The following is a 24,144-nucleotide window of genomic DNA, read 5'->3' on the forward strand; positions in this document are numbered from 1 at the left end:
CTAACCACTGTGCAGCCTGTACTAACAGGTAATGATGAAATGCATGCCCAAGCTTACACTCATAAATAATTACTTTTTTAAATGTGTTTTGTATCAGATGGTCATAATGAGATGCCACGTAACAACATAAATACATGTCATCCTTCTAGCTGTAATTAGGACTCATTATTAGTTCCAGCTTAGTGAACAATATTACATACGTGCCAAGAAACTGGTCATGAAAATGGATTCATACACCCAAAACTGGATTATTTATTTATTCTAATGAACTAATTAAATGTTAACATTAATCATGAAGCTTCAAAGAGTTAAATTTGGTTGGTCTGTTAACACCTGAGAGACTCACCAAAACAACACTAGCTAATTTATGCTTTAACAAAATTCTGCACTCCTATTCAGAATGATGGGAGTTTACTCAGTGTTTTCTATTCCGCTGACACTGCATGAATGCTGCATTAAACCTCACAAAAGGAACAAAATATTTTTTTTACAATCATTCAAACATTTCCCCAAGCTGTGTCAGCCCCCATGTGCAATGAGCTTTAATGTTCTGCAGCTGTGAAATATGCATTCATTTGTTTTGTGGAGAGCACTGTGGGACACTTCCACAGACTCATAACAAACTTGAAAATCAAGCATATTTAAGCTTTGTACACTGGCTGATTTGAGGGTTTTTGAACATTTTTCTGCCTTTCACACTAAGATACAGGGCTAGCAACAAAAGGGTTTTAAATTATGATACAAACCTAGAAAAAAAAACAAATAATATCAATACTACATGAACAAAAGTTCAAGTCCTAGACACCACTGATTTTGGCAGGCTGCTGTGATCCATCACGCTGAGCAGTATCTGGTTACTTCTTGTATTCAATTATAAAAATGTATCCAATTTCTTCAAATTGTCTGAATTGCACAAATAAATGTGCTTTGTAATCTCTAATGCATCTTTTTCATGTAGTAGATGCATTTTACTTTTTTTGCTTCGACACTTTTTGACACTATTGATCATTATAATAACAGAGCATTTATTGTTTCAGAAAGTGGTATCAAAGAATGACAAAAAAAAATCCCTTATTCAGATACTGCTAAGAGTTGAGTCTTTATACCACAGGAAATTAAATGTATGTTTTGACATTACTTACTGTATGTCTTATTGTTTCCTAAGGCCTGAGATAGAGTGGCTACTACATATCTCCTGCATTGGTTAGGCACATCAGCAGTAAAAATATCACAATGCAGATAAGAGATTCAGCTTGCACATGGTTATGAATTTTAACACCACGATTTTTTGCATCCAAAATCTTAAAAATCATATGAACCTTCTACATTAATTTAAATGGTTTTATTTCTCCCTTTTTTGAAACAAATTTCACAATGATCAATTAATCTGGTTTAAAAATACAATAAATAACAAAGTCTTTCTCTCCTTTTGAATAGTAGGAGAAAAACAAGGCTACAATTTAGTCTTGTTTTAGTCTCTTTGATGAGAACACAACCTATTTTTTGTCAGTTGGTCATCAAAGGTCTGCTTTTAACTAAATTGTGTCTTTCTCATAGGTTGTGGGATATTGAGTTTAGTCAGAGCACTTGGTCCACAACAGGTGTGCAAAAAAGGGGATCCTACACACTAATATTAACATCATAAGACTTTCTTACTGCCAAATAAACTCCTAACACTTTCAACAAACTGACTCCTTTAGTTAATCACTCCCTTACTCACTCACTCAGAGGAAACATTGGGGGAAAGCAGGGAGAAGCAGAGGCAGACAGAATCACTTTGTAGTCTCAGGCCCAGGGAGAACAAAAGCCGGTGTTGGTGATAAGAGCCTGAGACAAACTGGAAGTGACAGAGAAAAGTAGAGCATGGACACTGGGAGAGAGGCAGAGGCGGTGGCAAAGTGAGACACATACACCGCTGGACAAAATACACTTTGGTATGCATTTTCACGGAAACAGGACAGTACCTGACATGTTAGGGGGTTTCAGCGTGTGTGGAAAAGCTTAAAAAGCCGGAACAGCTCACTTACGCAGAGTGCCCACCCTTCTCCTCTCCTCTTCTACCCCCAGGTTTCAATGAGCTACACCTCAGAATGAGCTGATTACACGCCTCTCTAAAGCTACTGATACCATCGGGACAGGAATTACCAGAGGGGTAAACACACACACATGCACTCACAGAGGAGATAACCCTGGCTTTAAAGCATACAGTATTTCTGCCTATGAGAGAAAGAGAGGGAAACAGAAGGAGAGATAAAGAGAGTGAGTGCGTGAGACTGGCTGTGTTTTTTTTCTTGTGTGCGCCTGTTTAAAATAAATGTGGCAAATTGTTAGCAGGATGGTGAGACAGTGACGTATTACTGTTTCACCTGTGCAGGCACCATGGAAAAACAACCGATTATGGCTCGGTCAACAAGCAGCCAATGGCGGCTCTCCTTTTCTATGTGCGTGCATGCACATGTAAGAGTGCTTCCCTCAACCTTTGTGCACCTTACTCAGCTCAATTCTAATGAGTCACTTTCCACCTGTGTCATCATTAATTACCTCCGTCTTATCCGCACCAGGTTAAAGAATCAATATATTTATTTTCTTAAAGGCCATCTCCTAGTCTGTTTTTGAGGACGGGCAGCACAGCAGGTGGACACAGGAGTCATTAATCGAGGGTTGTTATCAGATGCCGTGCCATCCAGACTGCCTCTTCTTTTTCTCGCCATGGCACCTTTGAAGGGAAGGTGACTTTTAAGGAGAGAGGTTTTCAGTACAGAGAAAGATAGCTTGCTTGCGCCGAGATTGTGAGTATGCATGCCTACACATTACATGTTCAAGAGCGTGCCCTGCATTCTTCAGCGCCCACGTACTGGTATTCAAGCACACAAACATACATGCACCACACACATGTATGTTGCTCTTTATTTTTGTAGTGCCATTGATTTTGGCAAGCCACTGTGATCCATCACCCAGCGTGGCCTTGATGTCTTGACTTGATGCTATCTCTCTGGCGGTGGCGTGTCATTATTTACTGTTGCTGTGGGGTGCATGGGTCTACATTAATTAATCAATATGAGGCTATTGTTGTGTGTCGTCCTCCTGGTCTGACACAGGCATAGGGGCTTCCTGGCTAGATGGATGAAAAGAAACAGGTGAAGGAAGCTAAACCCTGCAAGTTTCTGCAAATACCACAGCTTCAGTAAGACAGAGCTCATGATAAATATTATCTTTATACTCAGTAAACACTTTCAAACCTCTTTCCACCTTTTTTAACCTTGTGACTTTGAAAACAAGTATTAAAATCCTTAAAAGCTCACCAGTGAATTGAAATAAGCAAGGCCAAATAAACATTACAGCAAAATTACATATTACCTCAACATTGATTCTAGCACTTCAAGACAGGGAATCAATATGCTTTTTAATGCTTTCTTTAAAGTTTTATACTGTCTGCACATTTAAGCCTGGCCCACACTAGAAGAGTTTTAAAACTTCCCCAATGTTGATAGTATGAGAAACTCCACATATGACAACATATTATAATAGTTTGCAACAGTTTTTGGCTGAAGTATGTAGTGACCAACAAATCACCAAAACATCACATAACTTCTGAATAGATTTTTCTACACAAACAACCAGAAACCTGGAGAAAAATTTTGGAAATCTTGCTAAGTCTCTTGTGGTCGAATGTGACTTTAAAGTAAACAGACATGGTGGATGACAACAAGGGATCTTGGTGATGGTTTTTGGTTGTTTTGCAACATTACCAAGAAAGATTTAATCCTTTAAAGCAGTAAACCTCAAACAACAGCCAGACAATTCTGCAGCTGACCCATGGGCACTGGAGGAGGTGCGACCGGCAGCAATGCCCAACAGGCTATTCCGCCTTCCTGTGCATCAACTAGGTCCTGATTTTCACAATGCACACATCTCTTTTACTTATGACTTGAACTAGGTGCTGCCAATACTTTCTACCAGCAGATATGATCATTCTTAACGCACCTCACCCCACAGGAAAAACTGGTGAAATGGGACGCAGATGACCTACTGTTTAAGGTACGCCCCATGTACACAGGCAGCCCAGGTTCAAGTCAGGCCTGTGGCACCTCTCCCACATATCCCTCATCCCTGTTTCCCTGTCCTCTACTGTGAACAAAGGCAAATGCCCCCCCAAAATATAAGTATATATTTTTTAAATTCTTGCAACACACAGTATACTCACCTTCATAGTACAGATTATTAACAGGCCACAAACTGGTTATTAAACGTGGAACGTGAAAACTTTTTTTCACTGACAAATCCAGTAAAGTTGACCAGAACTTCATGATCTAAGTGTTAAGCATAAAATGAAAAGCCTTCCGGTGTAGAGTTCTACCATGAGCGGAGAGAAGGCAGAGAAAACAGTCATCTTGAAGGCGCAGATGGCTGGAATTTGGAGACAATATGCTCTGCCTGCTCATCGCAGAAGTTCAGTTTTATTTCTATCACAGCACACTCTCAGTTGAGACGTCAGGAGCAACACGGTGTAAAACACTACTCCTAATATTATTCAAAGACAAGCTCAGAACAGCTTTTAGATAATTTCAATGTTTTTTTTATTTCACGTCAGGGAAGATGTGGAAAATTGGAGCCTGGAAAAGCCTGAGCTGCGCGACAAACATCAAATGACAACCAATGTGGCAGGAAAACAGCCCTGTTCTAAAATTAGTCGGGGGGCTACCAGTCCTGGTGTTGAATATAAAAGAACAACATAAAAGAATTTTTTGAGTATTTCTCTGTCTGCGTAAGCGTCTGTTTGTGTAGCTGTGTTATTTGCATTGGTCTTTTCATACCTTCTGTAGCTGGAAACAGAGTTTCTCCTTCAGTTTTTGCCTCGGCCAGTTTGCCCGTCCTCAACAAAACCTCAGCAAAGTTTTCCTGGGGTGTGTCTTTGTAGGCCGAGTAAACGTCTTGACTCTGAAAGAGGAAAGACAGAGCGATAAATAAATACTTCACGGTTATCACTTTACTGAGGAGGAAATCCCTACAGAAGGGAGCAGATCAGAAAACACACAGCTGAAGAACAGGGAGTCAAATAAAGCCTTTATCACGACTTCTGACGATTACTTTCTTGGATCCTTGAATGCCAACTAATTTCTCAAGTGCCTAAGAGGTGAACACTAAAGTTTTCGCTCCCCAAATGTTTGCGCCCTTTCTCCAGCACTCTTGCTAAATCCATCTTGGTGTCTCATTGCATTTGTCAGACTTTGTCTCTCAATCAGACCCCTTTAACTATCACCTTCTTCACTAAAACTGTTAAAAAACAAACACACACACACAATTCCATTGATCAGCCAGCTTGTGGATGGATGGATGTGGGGAGCTATTATTGGTGGACGGATGATTGAAGATGGATGAGCGCTAGAGATGGAGCGGAGGAAGGGATTTGGAGAGGCCTATTAAAGTGTCATGAGAGGAGATGTATCGGCCTTCTGTTTCCCCCCCACGTCCACTCTTTTAGCTATCCAAATGATTTGTGTCTCTGAGTAAAAAGCCCAGTCATAGCCCGGGGTGACCATTTTCTAGGTATAAAAGGTCAAACTACTCCTTTTTTTGTTCTTTTATACGTCCATACCTCCATCTATGGATAATGTTGGCTTTAAAGTTTCCATGACTTCCCCCCCACCTCCTCGAATACAAAGAGCACTTTCTCTGTTACCGTTATATTTTTTTATGACTTTTCTTTGCTGCTATTGCACCATCATTCAAAAGTTTAGCCTTCCTCTCCTGTAAAGTACTGTTAGATCTTTTAAATTGCTTTTGGCGTAAAAATCACTTAGTTTGAAATCAATTTTCATTTTGTTTTTAAGACCATTTGTGAAGGAATTCATGAATCATAAGTGAAAAAATCCAGTGAAATGCCTCACATTGTAAAGTTACTCAGGCAATCTTTGCTGTACTCTAAGAAGGTGGCTCAAGGTAAGAAAAAAAGGGATAAATAAGGACAAAAAGAGGGGAAAATAATGGTCCATGAGACACAGCAGTCATCAAGCACTCACCAGGTCCACATGGGGATCATCAATGAGCTCTTGATAAAAGGGGTTGCAGCCCTGACGCTCCAGGTTGGAGTTCTCACACGCCCCTCCTCCCCGGCCGATGTCTCCCGTGTCGTGACCCTGAGGAGCCATCAAAACATCATTAAACTTTCACACCGTGCCCACAGCACTGTCATCCCTCTCTCTCCACCACTGTTCACATCCTTGTCATTTTTTTTTTCTTTCTCTTGTCTTAGAAACTCGCCGCCACAATCCCACCACAGCCGCCACCGCAGAGTTGTTGGCAAGACCAGAGGAGCCATCAATCTCCACGCCAGCGACCACCGAGTCGGTCCAGCCGCTGGCAACCGCCAGATATTGAAATATTCAACAGGCGGGCCTATTAATTATGCAAGAGATGAGCTCTTGATTGGTTGTTTTTGGATGAGGAGTGTGAAGTCTGAGAGCATGGGAGGGTGAGGTGCAGCTGGGGGAAGGCATGCATGTGTGTCTTTTAACATTCACATAAACACCCACACGTGTGCACACAGACACATGAGGCTAAAGAGCCAGTGGAGTTAAAGAGAAGTGAATACATCTGTAGGAAATGCTTTTTTGCATGGCAGTTTTCATGCATCCATAAACACTCATTAGTAGAGAAATACTTAAACTGGTACAGTCGGACATATGGCTTATTATATCTATAGAATCATACAGGAAAATATACAGACACAAATCCATTTCTTACATCAAATGTTCCAAAAATCCATCCTGTTGTGCCATGGTGGAAACTAAAGGCACTGCAGGTGGGCCGGGCAAAGCCATTTACAAAAAATAAACACATCCCCATCTGCCGCAACCCCCCGATGATGAACCAGAATTACTCTCCATCTCTCTCTCTCTCTGTCCCTCTCTGGTTGTAATATACAAAAGAGAGACCAAAAAAAAGGGAAACTGACCGCTAATTTATGGGCACTGTCATCTTGCTGTGGCACCTCAGTGTCTGCTAGTGCCTGCTAAAAATTGTATTAAAAACATTAGACAGCTGCTTATGAGGGTACCTTAATCAGACAATATTAACATTATTTCTGATTGTTCAAACAACACTCGGATTACATAATGGAGAAATGTGGTCAACTGCCACTGATAAAGTACTACTTTTATTATGTTATTCAACAAGCTACAAATAAAGGCTTGCTTGTTGCATACCCCCTTTTTACTCAAAAGTTAAGATTTTTCACAATTTTTTGAGCAGCTGAAAACTCCAATATCTATCTAATGCTTTGTACGACATTGTCAAGAATAAGCTACACAGAAAGTAATGGTAAAAGCTGAAAATTTTTAACTTCTGAGGACAGATTGCATTCAAATACAGATGTTGGGAGATGTCACAGCATGTCAACTCCTGTTTTTTTTTTAATTATTCACGTAAAAATAATTATAGATCATAACACCAAAAAACCTACACTCATTCATGACACTTGTTCCCCTTAAGCTTTAATTTATTAAAGCTTTAAAACTTTTGCCTTTTTGCTGCTGTTGCTGTTTGTCTTTATTATAGTCACAGCTTTCAGTCAGGTTTAATTTCTCTCTTATAGTATGCACTCCTCTTGCACAACAAAGGAGTAAGTGTAAATGAAAATAGGAAAAGAAGTAAAATGTTCTGATTTGCGTAACTGACGCTACACTTAGCCCCAGTCCCTTCAGTTACTGTTGCAACACCTGTCAAGCTTCCTTATCTGTCATTGTCCATTACGGAGTGGTAATCTACAGTGCTGTGAAAAGCATTTCATCCCTTCCTGAGTTCTCTTTTTTTTTTTTTTTGGCATATTTGTCATTTTTAAATGTTTCAGATAATCAACACATACTATCTGACTAAAATAACCATAGTAAATACAAAATGCAGTTTTTTTTAATGATGATTTCATCATTATCATCAAGGTAAAAAAGCCATCCAAACCTACCTGGCCCTATGTGAGAAAATAATTGCCCCCTCAACATAATAGCTGGTTATGTCAGCCGCTTGGCACCAACAACTGCAAGCGTTTGAGATAACTTGCATGAACAGCCTAACTGAAATGCTGTGTTCATACTAAAGCATCTCAATCGGATTCAGGTCCAGACTTTGAAAACGTTCTTTCTAGAGCCAATCAGAGGTGGACTTGCTGGTGTGTATCAGATCATTGTCCTGCTATCATCCACGTGCGCTTGAGCTTTTGGTCACAAACTGACGGGCAGATATTCTCCTTTGGGATTTTCCTGCAGAGAGCAGAATTCGTGGTTCCATCAATTATAGCAAGTCGTTCAGGTCCTCAATTGGCAAAGCAGCCCCAGGGCTACACACTACCACCATCATGTTTGACTGTTGGTATGATGTTCTTTCCATGAAATGCTGTGTTAGTTTTACTCCAGATGTAACGGGATGCGTAACCTCCAAATAGTTCAACTTTTGTCTCGTCAGTATACAGAATATTTTCCCAAAAGTCTTGGGGATCATCAAGATGTTTTAAGTCAAATGTAAGATGAGCATTTTAGTTATTTTTGCTCATCAGTGGTTTTCGCCTTGGAAATCTCCCATGATGCCATTTTTGCCCATTCTCTTTCTTACTGCTAAATCATGAACACTGACCTCATCTGAGTCAAGTGCGGCCTGCAGGTCACAGATATTATTCTGGTTCTTCTGTGACCCCCTGGATGAGTTGTCAATGCGGTCTTGGAGTAATTTTGGTAGGCCAGCCACTCCTAGACATGTTCAACGCTATTCCAAGTTTTCTCCATTTGTGGATAATGTTTCTCATTGTTATTTGCTGGAACCCCAACGCCTTAGAAATGGTTTTGTAAACCTTTCAAGACAGATGGTCGATGACTTTGTTCCTCACTTGCTCTAAAATTTCTTTAGATTGCAACATGATGTCTTGCTTTTTGAGACCTTTTAGTGTACTTCAACCTACTTTTAAAAAAGTGGCTAATCAAAGTTAAGTCATGATTTAACAAGTGGGGGAATTATTTTTCACATAGGGCCTGGTAGGTTTTGGTGGCTTTTTTTTAATTAATTAAATCATCATTAAAAAACAGCATCATGTATGTACCTGGGTGAGTGTTTGTAAGATTAGAGAGAAGAACACAAACATGTCTATAATATGCATGTGAAAGTTACTTTCCAAATATTATATTATAACAGCAGGTATCTTATGAGGACTTGCACTTGACAATCGCCAATGATAAGACTTGAATTTCATTTAAAATGGAAAATTTAAGCATGGGTCAATTGTTACTGCACTGCATTGCTTCTGGCCCACTTTAACATTGATTTTTCTGTCTTTGGAATCAAAATAATATGTAAAATACTTCAGCAGTTTTAATAGAATTCTGTGAACAAAGTTTCTGGTAAAACCAAGTACATCGTTTCATTTCAGTCTGAGCCCTTGTATCTTAAGTTTTAGTTCAGTTCAATCATTTATTTATCACTCCTGACCTTGAGAGTTATGTTCAGCATCACCACAGATCACATCAGTTAGAAAGTGTTCTCACATGCAGTGGCCTGAGGTAGTTCAGGGATTCCTTCCACCAGCGATGGTCACTGACTGCGGTCAGCACAGCCTTGGTGGTCAGTCCTGTGGTGGTGAGCACCTCCATGGTCTTAGCTGTGGTTCTGTGCAGGAGGTCTCCTGCTGTCCCCACAGGGGAGCCTGCAGGAGGAGAAGAGGCCTGAGGACAGCCAGGTGAGAGGAAGGAGAAAAAACATGACAGCAACATTACTCTAATGCATCACTTGTGTGTCTGAAGACTTTAAAACTTGCAATCATCCTGCCTTTCTTTGAAAGAATCCCCTTAACACTACTTTTAAATGAAAAAAGAAAAGCATCAGAAGAGTTTTCTGATCCCTGCATCTTTATATTAAAACTCAAGAGAGGAGAACTCTTGAGTATTATGGCCGCATTAGAAATGGTTGTGTTCTGTTTTTATTTTTATTTTTTTCCATTAGGCCCTACAGATGAGCACTTCAAGAAGCACATGGTGCTTTGTGTTTGTCAATTTGCTTTAGTGTATTGCATAAGGAAATTACAATATGCACTCCAAACCCTGCATAAGAAGTAGACAGTGAATACGTGAGGGGAAATTGTTCCATAAGTCAGACAGGAAGTACTTGTTTGTGGAGTTAGATTGGGACAGACTGATTATATAAGGAAGCATATGTGTAATGGCTGAGAAAGGTATGGCTAAAGTACACATGAAAAACTTGGGCTGCTTGCATTCACAATTACAATCTAGCTGGCCCCAAAAATGTGGCATTTTCAGTTTTGATCACGTGTAAAAACAGCTTAAAATGTGGATTTTTCACTGCTGTAAGCATTTACTCACTGTATTATCTGCTGCTTGACTTGTAATGGCTTCCAGCCAATAAAAAGACAATTTGCTTTATTCAAACTTAGGTTTTCATACAAACCAGACATTGTTTGAATTAGTGAGTTGCAAACAGCAAACATTCAGCTTGTTTTGTTACCTTTGAACTGAGCCAACTGGCGGTAGCTTCATTCAGTATTTAGCAGGAACAAGGGTGGTAACTATGAAAGTTTAATATCTTGTCTAACTTTCCATCAGAGAGAAACTGAGCATACTTTCAAACACATCAAAGGTTTTCTCTATTTTTATGACCTTTTTGCCTTAATTAATAATACAGCTGAAGATACACAGGGGATGTTGGAAGGTGAGAGCAGGGTAGAAATACTGTGGTCATGGTCTCAGAATTTCAGATTTTGATATGATACTTGGAACAATTGATAGCCGTTTTAGTTAGGGATGTACGTGTTTAGCGGATCATACAACTAATTCTATTTCTTCCCTACTACTCAACACCAGAATTAATAGCCAGTTTTAATCAGCACGGCTTGGTTTGGCTCGGCGTGGCCAAAAGGCATAGTGGAAAAGCCCCAACATTTCATTTATCTGAGACACTCTGTATTTCAAAAAGAAAGTATCCTTATTTGCATCAGTTTGTATCAAGTTTTAGCTTTTTTTATTCAACTTTATTCAAAATCAAAGTCTGACTGTTACATTCATGAAATAACCATATTACAAAAATAACAGACTAAAGATTTCATTAATAAACTTGAAAAGCATTCAGAGAGTGCAGACCTCAGCAATCAGCCCTATATCCCAATAGTGAAGAATCCTTTAAAAACATTCCTGAAGCCAGATGGTGATATGAATCACTCCCAAAATCTAATTCGCCGATTACTACCACCCTGGTGGGGTGGAGACACGGTGAGGCAAAGCACTGGCTTCGCTACATGTGGACTATTATGGCGGAAGCACCCATGGTTTCACCGGATGACTGAAAGTCATGGCAGAGGTGAATATCCCTCTATTCCTCCCAGCATTCTGAGTATTCTCGCTACAATTCACTGTATTTCTCTTTGTTACGCTCCAACTCGTCTCCTCGATCAGACATGTGTCTTTCAAACTCTATAAACTCCAAAACTTTAAATAAGTTACTCATGTCTGCCATCTCCTGGTGTAAAATGGTAACAGCGCAGACCTCTGCCATTAGCCCTATCTCCCAATAGAATCCCAACAGAATCCTTTAAAAATTTCTGGATCCAGACGGTGATCCGGATCACTCCTAAAATCTAATCAGTTCTTCCTTATGCCATTTCTGACATTTCCTGAAAATTTCATCAAAATCCTTCCATGACTTTTTGAGTTATGTTGCTAACAAACGAACAAACAAACGAACAAACAAACAAACCCACCCGATCACATAACCTCCTTGGCGGAGGTAAATAGAGAGAGGTCAACGATCTAATGCAGGATTCAATTATATATAGACTCGTTTTGGAAGTGGTTACACAGACGGTGACTCGCTTTAGCTTTGTTAGCTCTAGCTAAAGCTAACATGGTTACACTAGATATGTAACATTAATGTAAGCCAGTGTAGCTAGGTTAACTTTAGCAACGTGAACTTTAGCAACTGTAGCTAAAGCTAACATAGCTGCGTAGATAATGTAGATACATGGCTTCTTTGTGAGGCTTTAGCTACATAGCTCTGCTATCTAAAGAGAAGTTAGCTTTGGGCAACATGAGCTTTAGCAGCATGAGCTTTAGCAACATAAGCTTTAGCAAATATAGCTAAAGCTAACTTATCTTTGTAAAAATGTAGATAAGTTAGCTTGCATTGCTGCGTTGTGAGCTTAGCTTTAGCTAAATTAGCTACGTAGCAATGTTAGCTAGGTAGCTACTTTATTTATGCAGCTAACACAGCTGCAAATGCAGTGTTCGCTGCATTAGAATATTTTCATGGAAGATGTAATCACACATACCCTTACCCTAACTGCAAGTTTAATCTGATTTTATTTTGAAAGTTTCAGCATGTATCTCAGTTCTAAGATATATGGTGTCTCAGATGAACGGTCTGAGAGAGCAGACATCAGAGATGAATGGTCTACAGCCAGATTGTCTCGTTACAAAGAGCAGCACAGTGTTCTTAATTGTCCAAGGTGTCTAAAACCACACTCATAATCAAGTGCCAGTCTGTATAAATTGGTATATCCAGCAGAGCAGTGTGTTACTAAATTTGAAACAGGAATGTGGGCATCAATCTGCAGGAAAAGGGTGGTGCGAGCGCAGCTAATGTTAGCCACACTGGGCAAACCAAACAACATTATTATTAACCAGAGGACAACTCTGAAAAAATTGTGTTCAGTTTCCTAAATGTTTTCTTACCTTTTTCAAGTCAGTTAATCTGTATTTAAACAATGACTTTAAAATCAGTTGCCTATGAAGTTCCTTAGTTTCTACACCACAACAACTAAATGTTAGTAGTAACAAGTTTCTAATCATTGAACTACAACACACAGTTTCACAGCCTGAAACTAACTGCACAAAAACACAATTTAGACAGTGTGCAGGAGTTCTCTTATAATTTTGGATGGATTCATTCCTCTCCTACACAGCTATCATAAGAAAAGGCGCATTCTTTAAGGCTGTGGCACTTTGTGTTACTATTTTTCATTAAAATAACAGACGATGTATAATTATAAAATGTGGTATCCAAAAGTATTTCAGTTTTTTGATGACTTTAGGGAGAGCTGAATCAAAGGGTCAAAGTCAGGAATCAAACCTGCAGCTGATACGTTGAGGATTTCAGCCTCTGAGTCCTACGGATTCACTTTGAAACAATGCAGCTACTATATTCAATCAAATCAAACTTACCAGTTAGAACTTAAATCCCAATAAAGACCCCTAGCACAAAGGAATCTTTATTTGTAGAATTAGCAACCTTAAAAGGTAAATGGTGCATTGTGTTGTGAGTGTCACATAATGAATCATTTTGATTGTAAACCACCGGTTTCTATGGTGGGTTGGTTACCCCACAATCGAAAAAAGGAATTCAAAACTAATTTTAAGGGAGTTAGTGGGCCAGGGCCAAATCGTTTAGCGCCTTTCATCAATACTTTATTTGGCCAGGGACTGAGGGTCAGGGAATGAAAGGAAGTCAAACACACACACTGTAGAAAAAAAACAGCAAACACACATAAATAACAGAGCCCCAGAGTGCCAGCACACACTCATCTAGGGCTTAAATATACACGGATGAGGAGTCAGGACATCAATACAGCAATAAAATGACAACAGACAGCTTCAAATGAGCACCCATCCTCGCACAAAGGGGACGCAACGCGAGTCATGAAACATTAACACCCACTCAAGGCATCATAAAGCTGGCGGTGCTGAAGGCGAGGAGAGAGGGGGAGAGGAGAAGGGGGAGGCATAAATAAAGCAAGGGAGCTGAGGAACCTTAACACTAGATTTACCGCTCATCAAATATGGAAGAATGCGAAAACACACAAATGCAACAAAAGGACAGAGAAATGCTCATAAAGGAATAATAGAAGAAGGCAGTTTCAGTTCAGACAAAGATAGAAAGATAAGACAGACACTCAGCACATAATCATACAAAAGAAAGAAAAATAACAACGATACACACACACACCTTCATAGAGTCCGTCTCGTCTGCCTCTCGTCCACTTCCTGTAATAACAGGCTCCATTTGATAGTTAACCGCCTGGTACAACACCTGCAGCCCGGACAGAAAAAGAGAAGAAAGGAAGAAATTAGTTATTTTATACATTGGTGCACTGGATATCTAGGATACTTATCTTTTTATGTCAGTTTTGTATTAGTTTGTATTCTCGATAATATTACATTACATATGGAACAGAACTTTGTGACATAATTGGCCTGAGATTACTTAAGGTTAAGAAAAGACTACTCATTGCTACTTGCTGTATCTTCTTAGATTCTTCAAGTCTAAACATACTCTAAGGGGCTAAAGGTTAAAATTTGTCATTGACATTGGAAACAATCATTTTCATTGATTTTACGAGCACTTTTTCCTCTTCATTCCATATTCCTCAATCCTTTATTTTGTAACCCCTTCAGGGATTTCAACCTTGTGACTCAGCAGGTGGAAAAGAAAGACTGAAAGTCTACAAACAATGTGTATAACTACTCTAATTCTAAGTTCATTTACAAGCAACCAAAAAAAGTGCATCTGTGTCTTTATTTGCTTACATTGTAATGACGTTTCTCTTTTCCTCTAAAAAAAGGTTATATGGATTAACAAGTTAATTTGTCAATAAGTAAATTTACATTCACAGCAGCAGCTATAGCTTGTAAGTCAATTTATGGGACAACAGTATGTCCCATCTTGTCCCATACATCATTTACATCACTATTACATAGGACTGGGTATGTATGCTGGCAATTGTGTTTAAGCTGTTCAACGTCAAGGTCCATCCCTGTGCAAGAACTGTGGAGTATCCTCAAGATGCCTAGGAGGGTTTGGGTCCGATTGAAATGTACCCCCAATGGTGTTGTGCAGGTTTTTGTTTTCAAAAAAATTGAACAGGTACAATTTCAGTTGGAACAACATGCTCACATGGTTTTAAAGGTCCAGATTTAGGGTGCTGGTTTGGCTCAGTGGGTAGAGCAGATGTCCACTGAGGCTATAGTCATCAATGCATCAAGCATGGATCAATTCCTAGTTGCAGCGTGTGTTTGGTACATGTCTTCTCCTATTCTCTTTCCCTAAAGTCAATGTGTCCCTCTGGCTGTCCTGTCTGCCCCCAAAGCCCCAAAAATGTTTTTATAAAGTCCAGTTTTGTTAGGACCAGCACTATAACTGACTTGTTTATCTTTTTTAACTTAACTACTGCATGTTGATCCTGAGTTAATTTCCAAAAGCGAAGCCTCGGAACATATCTTCTTCAAAATGTTCAATCATTGTGGATAGGACAGGGAATGTTAAAACACTCAATGTAAACACAGGTGTAAAGTCGTCATCTCCATTCTTTGTACAAAATTGAAATCAAAACAACCCACTGATGGATGCTGACATATTGTGCCCATGATATATCATTTGGAAATACACAGAAATTATCTTGTAAGTCCCACCTTCTGCTGCTAACCAAAACACTTATCAAACCTGCAGATAAAATGGCAAAGATCTCCTCAAGTTGGTACAATCCACAGCAGAACAGATTCTTGTGTTGATCTGAAGCAGGCTTACATTTACGCAAAGTCCAAAGACTCCTGTGTTAGTATTTGCTGTTTACTCTCCTTGTTTGTAGTCAACCAATTAAAACTAGACTTACGTATGTATAAACTTCTACATAAACTAGCTATAGAAACATGTACTCCCATCTCTTGGAGACCAAACGTTGAAAAAAAAACATTCTGTGAATAAAAGACTTCCAAATATTCACATATTCAATATCGTTGTATTGGCTCTATCTAACTAATTCAAAGCAGTTCCAGTCTGTAGTGACACAGAGGGCCACATCACAGGCCCTCCGTCCCTCTTTCTCTCCATTATGAGCTATTCAGGCTGTCTCCTGCAGGATTTCAGTGTAAAGACATGCACACAAAGATGGAACAGTCTGCCATTGATTGTCTGAGCCCGTCTCAAAGCATTGTTGGATGTAAAATGGTAGACAGCAATAGCCATTAGCAGCAAAAACAACTGACAAAAGGATTGAAAAGTAGATTAAAAAAAAGACATTTAGTGTCAGAGTTACTGGTGTGGATTTCATCTTTAGATACCCCAGAAAGTCCCCCAAGTTCCTCGCTAGAAAAATCTCCAAGTAGCTTGCTAGAAAAACCTCTGTCAGGGCGGCTACGAAGGCATCGCTAGTGCCATTAGAACAGCACAACAGCAGGCTGCAAAAGGGGAAAAGTAAGTGGCTAAGATTAATGGTTCAAAAGTTCTTAAACTTCAAATAACCAGTGTCTCTTCTTCTTGTACACAACATCAGTCTCAGAGGATTAAGATAAATGTATTTGACTCAAGCCCGTTCAAACTTTGTCCCATCTGTTCACATTGAGGGGGCTTAACTGCAGCTGTCAGCGGACACAGTTCCAAATGTTTTTGCTACACTTTCAAACCACACTTTTCCAATTCTTCTTTTAAACAGACTATGGGATTGATTTATTTACACAAACTAATTTTAAGTGTTGTTATTGGGCTAGAATAAAAATTTATAATTTACTGGTAAGTCACCCTAAAAACTACAGTATTAATTTTAATTTCCACTCATCTAATTTACTATTGACTAAGCCTCTTAAAAGTTATTTTTTTCGCCACCATCTTGTTTTAAAATATTTTCCAAATTTCAGGGTTACTGAAGAACAACTGCTATGTAAGAATCTGCACTGCTTGATAGAAACACACATTGGTCAAACAATGACTAATGATGAAGGGTGACCTGAGTCTGCAGGTCACTGGAGGCAGCCAGGAGGCCATGGATGCTGTCAGGTGGGCAGTGGGTAAGAGAGAAGGCTAAAAGCTCCTGCCGGGCCTCCAGCTCTGTGTATCCTTCACACTGACCGAGCAGGCTGCAAACCTCCCACGCCGGACTGTAACCTGGAGGAAAAACAGATGGAGGCAAGCACAGAGGGGAGAAGAGGTTAAGTTAGGGTAAGAGAGAGGGGGATAGTGACAGAAGGGTGTTGTAGTTCTGGATTTAAGGATTCTGAGAGGAGTTTTTAACTGTAATAAAACAGAGTGAGATTAAAATTCATGGCCCTTTATAACCTTACAGAGCAAAGATACAATCATCATAAAGAAGAGTGACTACTTCTATATGGCCGTTAAATGCCTGAAACCTCAGATGCAGGGAAGTTGTCAGACAGACTATTGAAATGCACTCTGAAAAAAGGCCCCTTTTCACACTTTTCTCAGCACAAATTCTCAGTGAGTGATATATTTGACTGGAAAATGAAAATAGGATGATGAATATGCTAAAAAAAAGAAACTCTGTCTTCCCTGTTTCCAGCTCTATCCAATGTCCTATCTAAATACAGTAGATGCAAAAAGCCTAAGATGAATATTTTTGATCAATGAATCACTAGATAAATGCAAATGACAGTTCAATTAGTGGACGTGCAATGTTTTTCCCCCCAGTTAAATAAAAACACTGACAAAGTTGTTTTTGGAGCCAAGGAAGTAAGATTAAAAGTCAGCATGCAGCTTCATTCATTATAGCTGGACACCACTGACCAAGCCAGATATCTGGGTTTAGTCATGGACCAGACCTGAATTTTAAAAACCATAGAAAGACAATTACAAAGTCAGACTATCATCTTAAAAATATTTTCGAGGATTAAAGGACTAATGTCTCAGTAGGATGTGGAAAAACTTGCCCGTGCATTAATTCTCAGTCAGCTTGATTAAGTCTTCACAGGTCTCCCTAGAAAATCAATCAGACAGCTGCAGCTGATTCAGAAAACTGCAGCAAGTCTCTAAGACTGAGAAAGAGGATCACATCACCTCAGCTGTGAGGTCTTTACACCGGCTTCCTGTCTCTCAGAGAAATTTTAAAATACATTATAGTTACATTCTTATTATGACATAAATTCTATTGCTGCTGTTTCTATTTCATCCCCTCTTCATTTTTGTATTGTTTGCTGTGATAACTTTTGAATACCCTCTTTTTTGTTTTTGTTTTTTTTGTCATGATGCTTCTGCGGTTGTATGTGAAGCACTTTGATTTCACACATTGCTGAAATGTGCTGCATTCATCACTTTCTTTGCTTCAAATGACCACATGATAAACAAATGACTGAAAGAGAAGATTATTTATTTAACCTTAATTAACCATGAATATTCCCATTGAAATATAAAATGTACTTCATAACCAGGCTGAGACAGCTGCTTTAAAAAGTTTCATATAAAGAACAAGCAACAGACAATCAAGACTGTATTCACTAATCAAATTAATTTTAATCGTGGACAATCTACATTCCCAATTCCAAGAAATGGTGCACTGTGTAAATAAAATAGAATGCAATGATTTTCAAATTTCATAAAACCATATTGTATTCATAATAGAATATAAACAACATAAGATTATCTTGCCATTTTATTAAAAATATTTGCTCATCTTCAATTTGATGGCAGCAACAATTTTACAGAGATTGGAATGGGGCAACAAAAGGCTGGAAAAAAGTGGTACTAATGAAAAACATCTGGATGAGCATAAGGTTCATCGGCAACAGGTCAGGTCAGTAACATGACTGAGTATAAAGGAAGCATTTCAAAAAGTCAGAGTCTCTGAGAGGCAAAAATGGGCAGAGGTCACCAATCTACAAAAGCTGCATCTAAAATTTGTGGAACAATTCCAGAAAAGGTTCTTAATGTTAAATTGCAAAGACTTTGAATATTCCAAAATCTAAAGTTCATAGAATCATCAAAAGATTCCGGAAATCCGAAGAAATCTCTGTGGGCAAGGGGCAAGGCCAAAGGTCAATATGGGACGCTCTTCTTATTTGGGCCCTCGGGTGGAACTGTATTAAAAACACAGAGGTGTAATGAATCGTCGATGTATATTGATATATTGATTGGTTAATTGATAATCCAATTAGATCAATGGAAAGTCAAAACATTGATCTAAGTCGATGCTTCAAGCATTTTGAAATTCCCCCGCATGCCTGTTGACAGTTTCCGCCCCAGGCAGCGTCTTCCACAAGCTAGCTGCAAGCTAGCTAACTAGCAGCAGTGGCTTAAAGTCTTGCGGCTGAGGGAAAGAGGATATCTTCTCCTCTCTCGGCTCTGTCGACATATTTCAGACAAGCGCTACTGCAGGACGGGTCTCTCCCCTTAGATTTCCGACTACGTCTACATCTTTATCCGTATAAAACTGTCGTATATACGGAGATTGTTCACTGATAAAAACAATCCACTAGTTATGGCTGAGGTAGAAGAAGAGTTGTCTGCAGCAGGAACACAGAGAGGAAAAAGTCCGCTGCTGAATGTCTACTTTGATACACTGATTTAATTTTGCCATCTCACGTTAGATTTATAATAAAAATATAATCTGTCCAAACTTAACATGGTTCAAGCAGGACAGCTGTTCTCTGTATACCCCCCACCCCCTCGCTCTTGTTAGTGGGCTGCTCATCACAAGAGTGTCTTTTATAATAAAATTTTGCTCCAGTCTAAACTCTCCATTTATTAAAATTAAGGTTGCAATAAATAAAAAAATAATAAAAATGCATCACTATAACATCATATGCACCATATTCAACCTTATTTAAATCTCATAAGATGAATAAACTACAAAAATGAACTATCTACCACATTAATAGGCCCCTGTGTAAAGTATGAGGGGCTGATATAGAGAAGAAATGTTTGCTGAAGTACACATGTGTGTAAATAAGTTTAAGAAAAAAATGTAAAATGGGAACACAGGCCAAACATTTAGATCATTACTATAAAGGTTTGCAGAAAAGGTCCATATTGGCACTCTAGAGTGATCTGAGGGTTTGAGGAAATAAAATGTTTGGCTATGTTTGGTTATCCCAAAAATCTTCACTACCCAGACAATCCCAGACTCCTATTAAAAGAAGAGGGAATGCAACACAATAGTAAAGATGGCTCTGTCCCTACTTTTGAGATGTGGTGCTGCCATTAAATTCAAAATGAGGTAATAGTTTTCAGGAAATGGTAAGATGTCTCACTTTCAACATCTGTTATGTTGTTTATGCTCTATTGCCAATGAAATATGGGTTTATGAAATTTGACAATCATTGCGTTCTGCTTTTATTTACATTTTACACAGCACCCTGACTTTTTTGGAATTGGTGTTGTATAAAGATGATCAAATACTGTGGTTTTAGGTGATCGTTTAGCTCAGACCAGGAAAGTTAAAGACAGAGGGAGCTCACGGAAGAACATACAAAGGTATGTCAAAGGTTTCTGCTATGGCTACTAAGATTTTGGGAGTGAATGGAGAACATAAATGAGAACACACTTCTTATAGTCGGCTTTACAAAGGAATATATATCAATGTTACATCCTTAAGTCATTAAGAATAACAAACCAAGGCAAAACATAACACCGTATGGTACACCCAGTCCAATATTTTTGGTCAAGGCTAATTGACAGGGGCTAAATTTGCTGATCTTTTATAGAAACCCATCTTTTTCCTCACAAAAAGAAGATCAATATGCTGTAAGTAAAAAAAATGGAGAATTTTTACACTATGACTCATTCTGGGGCAGGTGGAGATCATACAACAAAATATGAGGTCACACAGTCACTTATAAACACACTTTGACTCTTCATTCATCAAAAAAATATAAGTCTAAGAAGACATTTTTCCATTTGTATCCCTGTCCTTCATCTCCTCTAATCTATCTTGAAATCTATCAAATGTACGACCAAGGACTCTGAATAAACAGACATGCACAGATACTGCACGATATATGAAAATATGCAGAACAAATGAGCAGAGGATAAAAAGAAGAGAAAGTGATGACACAGTAAAGAGTAACCTCCCAGGCCCTTGATATACTAATACATATTTAACTCTAAAACACATTCCCTCTTGAAGAAAATATCAGGCAGGAGTGTTGTAATAACTGTGTCACACTTGTTGCAGCTTTATCACAGTCAAAAAGCAACACGCTGCCATCCCGACTGCATTCTAACAAACACATTCAATTATTCCTTCTGTGTTCACAGACTGAGAACACCGGAGCTTATCTGATTAGAACTTCTCTTTCTCCCAGACACCCTTTTTTTTTCATCCTTGCTATCTCCTTCTTCTCAGCACGGTGGAAAGATTCAGTGGAATTAATTTTATACTTCTGTGGTGAAACATGAACTAGGGTCAAGTAAAATACCATTATCACAGTGACCACTTTAAATCCCCAAAGGAGAAACACTGAGGAGCCAGCTGTTTAAATTATGTTGGTATCATTCTCTGTGTAGTTGTCCTCATGCTTGGATACTCACAAAGGCATTCAAACTCAATTTTGGCCATCTCAGAAAAGAAATAAGAATCCCCAAGTGAGACTTTCTGAAGTCCAGGAAACCATACAACAGACTTGCTAACAAAAGCCAAAAGTATGATGTAATACTACTGACAATATTTATGCTCACAATTAACATGAACTAATGATTATTTAGAAAAGCACAAATCAGAGGGTCATATATATTTGTGAGCACTTTCCCAGCACTTACATGCCACCTTTCTCAGCTTGAGCATATATTTTTGCAACCTTAGAGAAGACGTGCATACCTAGTGTGTGATTGTTTTCCTTGCAGTAATTTTACTCCTGCAATACTGTGATCTGCTTGGGTACAAGTTCTTTGTTAGTCTGAGGGCAAGCACAGTTATATGGTAACCCTATTTCCAATAAAGCCCTCTGACTGGATGCCTAAGGTGAACATGAGAACAACCTCATGACTCACATTAGCCAAAAAGACCACTACTCCGTAAGAGTTTAAAATAAATTAATAAATAAAAAGCAGGTAAGTCAAAAAAGAACTTAATTACAATGACCTACAGAGAACAGGATGTGTATACATGACAAGTTATTTCATATTACTTACTTCTTCATGATGAAGAAGCCTAATATCATGCATTAATAGCCTTAAATGCAAGACCCAGCTAATACTTATTATGGTGTCTTGTATAAAAGCTAAGCTGAAAAGTTTCACAGACTGTATAAGAGTAACCTTACAAAGCAGGTGGATACCGTGCTTCTCACTGGCGAATCCATCTTGCAAAGCTCCTGTCTGAACCGTTTGGGCCCAGTTAGAAAGTGACAGGACCAATCAGCAACGAGGGGCAGTACTTTCGGGCGCAGCAGAGTAGTGACGCTAGTTTAAAGCGCCAGCTTTATCAGAACTTGAAGACATTTCTTTGTTAAAAGAAGAACAAAGAACAGCAGTGAGATGTTTCCCTTTCAAAAACAACAAAAGTCGTGTACTGACATGTCAACAGCCGCCATGGTTTGCGCTATGCAGTTCTGCATGGAGTTTATTCCTCGGTAGGGGCGCAGCTTGGTAGCAGCTACAACACGTGTTTTGTTGCTCTGACTGGCCTGTAAAGATGTGACAGACAGAACGTTCATCCAACCACCCCCCAAGTTTTTTTTCAAAGGCTCTGCCCTTTCCCAAACGTTGTCTATGAGTGGTTTTCCACACCAGGTTAATAAATGAGTGGATGTGGATGCAACCAGTGTCATCAACAATTTGATTGTAAACTTCTGGTTTGTCTTTGCTACTATGACTGTGGCCATCTTAATCTTTTTTGTTTGTTTTCTTCTTTTCTTGTTAGTTTTAATAACTGGAAGATACCAGTCAAAGAGAGAAGGGTTTGGCTGCAGACCATACATCTTCAACGGCCACTCTCACAGACCATTCATCTGAGACGCTGTCTCATTCAGAAATTGGATAAAATTTCTGTTTAGGGTTGGGCTATGGTTAATGGCAATGGTTAGGATACTAGAGGTTAAAAGTTAAGAACCTGACCTGCAAAACCTGATTTTAAACATTTAATTAAGCCAAGCAAACAGTCTGCTAAAGCTAAAGTAACCCAACATTCATGTAACTACTTCTAAACAGGTCTATAAAAAATTGAATCCCAAATTAGACCTATGATATTTTTGCTCTGTTGTATTTATGAAAGGTTGCTTAGTCTTTGTTTTTTGCCACACTGGCTGAATTTAAACAAACAAACAAACAAAAAATCTAGTATGTTCTGAAAGAGACTGCATCCAAGATGAACATTCTGTGAGAGCTGCCATCAGAAATGTATGTTCTGCAGCCAGACTGTCTTGATTGAAGAGTGTTCCCCACTGAATGACATTCAGTGTGCCATGGTGGCTGCTACCCAGTGTTTTAATTTAAAAGCCTGAAAAAAATAAAAGGATGAAAAAATAAAAGCACTTACAGCGAACCTTAGCTTGTCAAAATCTGGGGCTGGGGACAAGTGGGCTATTCAAAAGAACCCACTAAAACAAGCTGTCTTTACTGCAATAATGCCAAATCCCAGGCTGTCAAAAATGTTTATTTCTTCTGATAAATTAGGCAATTTATTATGGGCTTCAATGGGAGTTGGCTCACTTTGGAGCCAGCCTCAAGTGGTCGATGGAAGAACTGCAATTTTACGATTTTTTGGTAACCAATTTTTAGTAAGATATTTATGTCTGGCATGACAGTGAGATTGTTGGTTAGGAAAGTTGTGGCAATTTTAAGACTTAAGACTTAGAGGGAGAGAACCTAAGAAAAACACTGTTTGAAATGCTGCTGTCTTTGAAGCCCCTGAAACACTGAAAAGACATCAAAGAACAAGTGGAGATAAACGCACAGTATTCACTATGCAAGAAAAGTCTGAATAAAGCAAAATCTTGCTGTTTAATGTGTAAAGGCCTAGAGGACCACAGGTCTTGTATTGCCTGTATCTAAGCCAAAACGTCACCTACAACACTGCATGAAGACAACAACCCACCAAAATGTATAGAAAAATAAGGTAAAGATAGATAAGGGCAGCCATAAATGTATAATATTCATTCATGCTGATCTACAGTATGTTCAGTCTCTTCCCTATATCTCACACCCCCAGCACAGTTTTGACAGATGTTAAACATGAGTCAGGTTCTGCCTGAGACTTCTGCCTAGTAAAAGAAAGCTTTTCCTTGCCGCTAAAACTTTGCTAACCATTGCTTACGGCAGTGCTCATGAGGGAGTAATGTTGAATCTTTGTAAATAAAAAAGACTATGGTCTTGACATGCCCTCTTTCTTAAGTGTCTTGAGATAACATTTTTAATTAGTGCTATACAAATGAAGATTTATTG

At 38.9% G+C, this 24,144-nt stretch overlaps 1 protein-coding gene across 1 annotated transcript in view; it reads right to left on the minus strand.

The window, feature by feature from the left end:
- nbas (NBAS subunit of NRZ tethering complex) overlaps positions 1 to 24,144 on the minus strand; it is a 313,145-nt gene that overhangs the window by 161,814 nt on the left and 127,187 nt on the right. The window contains exons 35-39 of the mRNA XM_041805537.1: positions 16,763 to 16,920; positions 13,990 to 14,073; positions 9,528 to 9,704; positions 6,021 to 6,137; positions 4,815 to 4,938 (exon numbers count right to left, since the gene is read on the minus strand). Coding sequence (XP_041661471.1) covers positions 4,815 to 4,938; positions 6,021 to 6,137; positions 9,528 to 9,704; positions 13,990 to 14,073; positions 16,763 to 16,920 — 660 coding nt within the window. The remainder of the gene's footprint in view (positions 1 to 4,814; positions 4,939 to 6,020; positions 6,138 to 9,527; positions 9,705 to 13,989; positions 14,074 to 16,762; positions 16,921 to 24,144) is intronic.

The sequence above is a fragment of the Cheilinus undulatus genome, linkage group 14 (assembly GCF_018320785.1).
Source record: "Cheilinus undulatus linkage group 14, ASM1832078v1, whole genome shotgun sequence".
Taxonomy (NCBI): domain Eukaryota; kingdom Metazoa; phylum Chordata; class Actinopteri; order Labriformes; family Labridae; genus Cheilinus; species Cheilinus undulatus.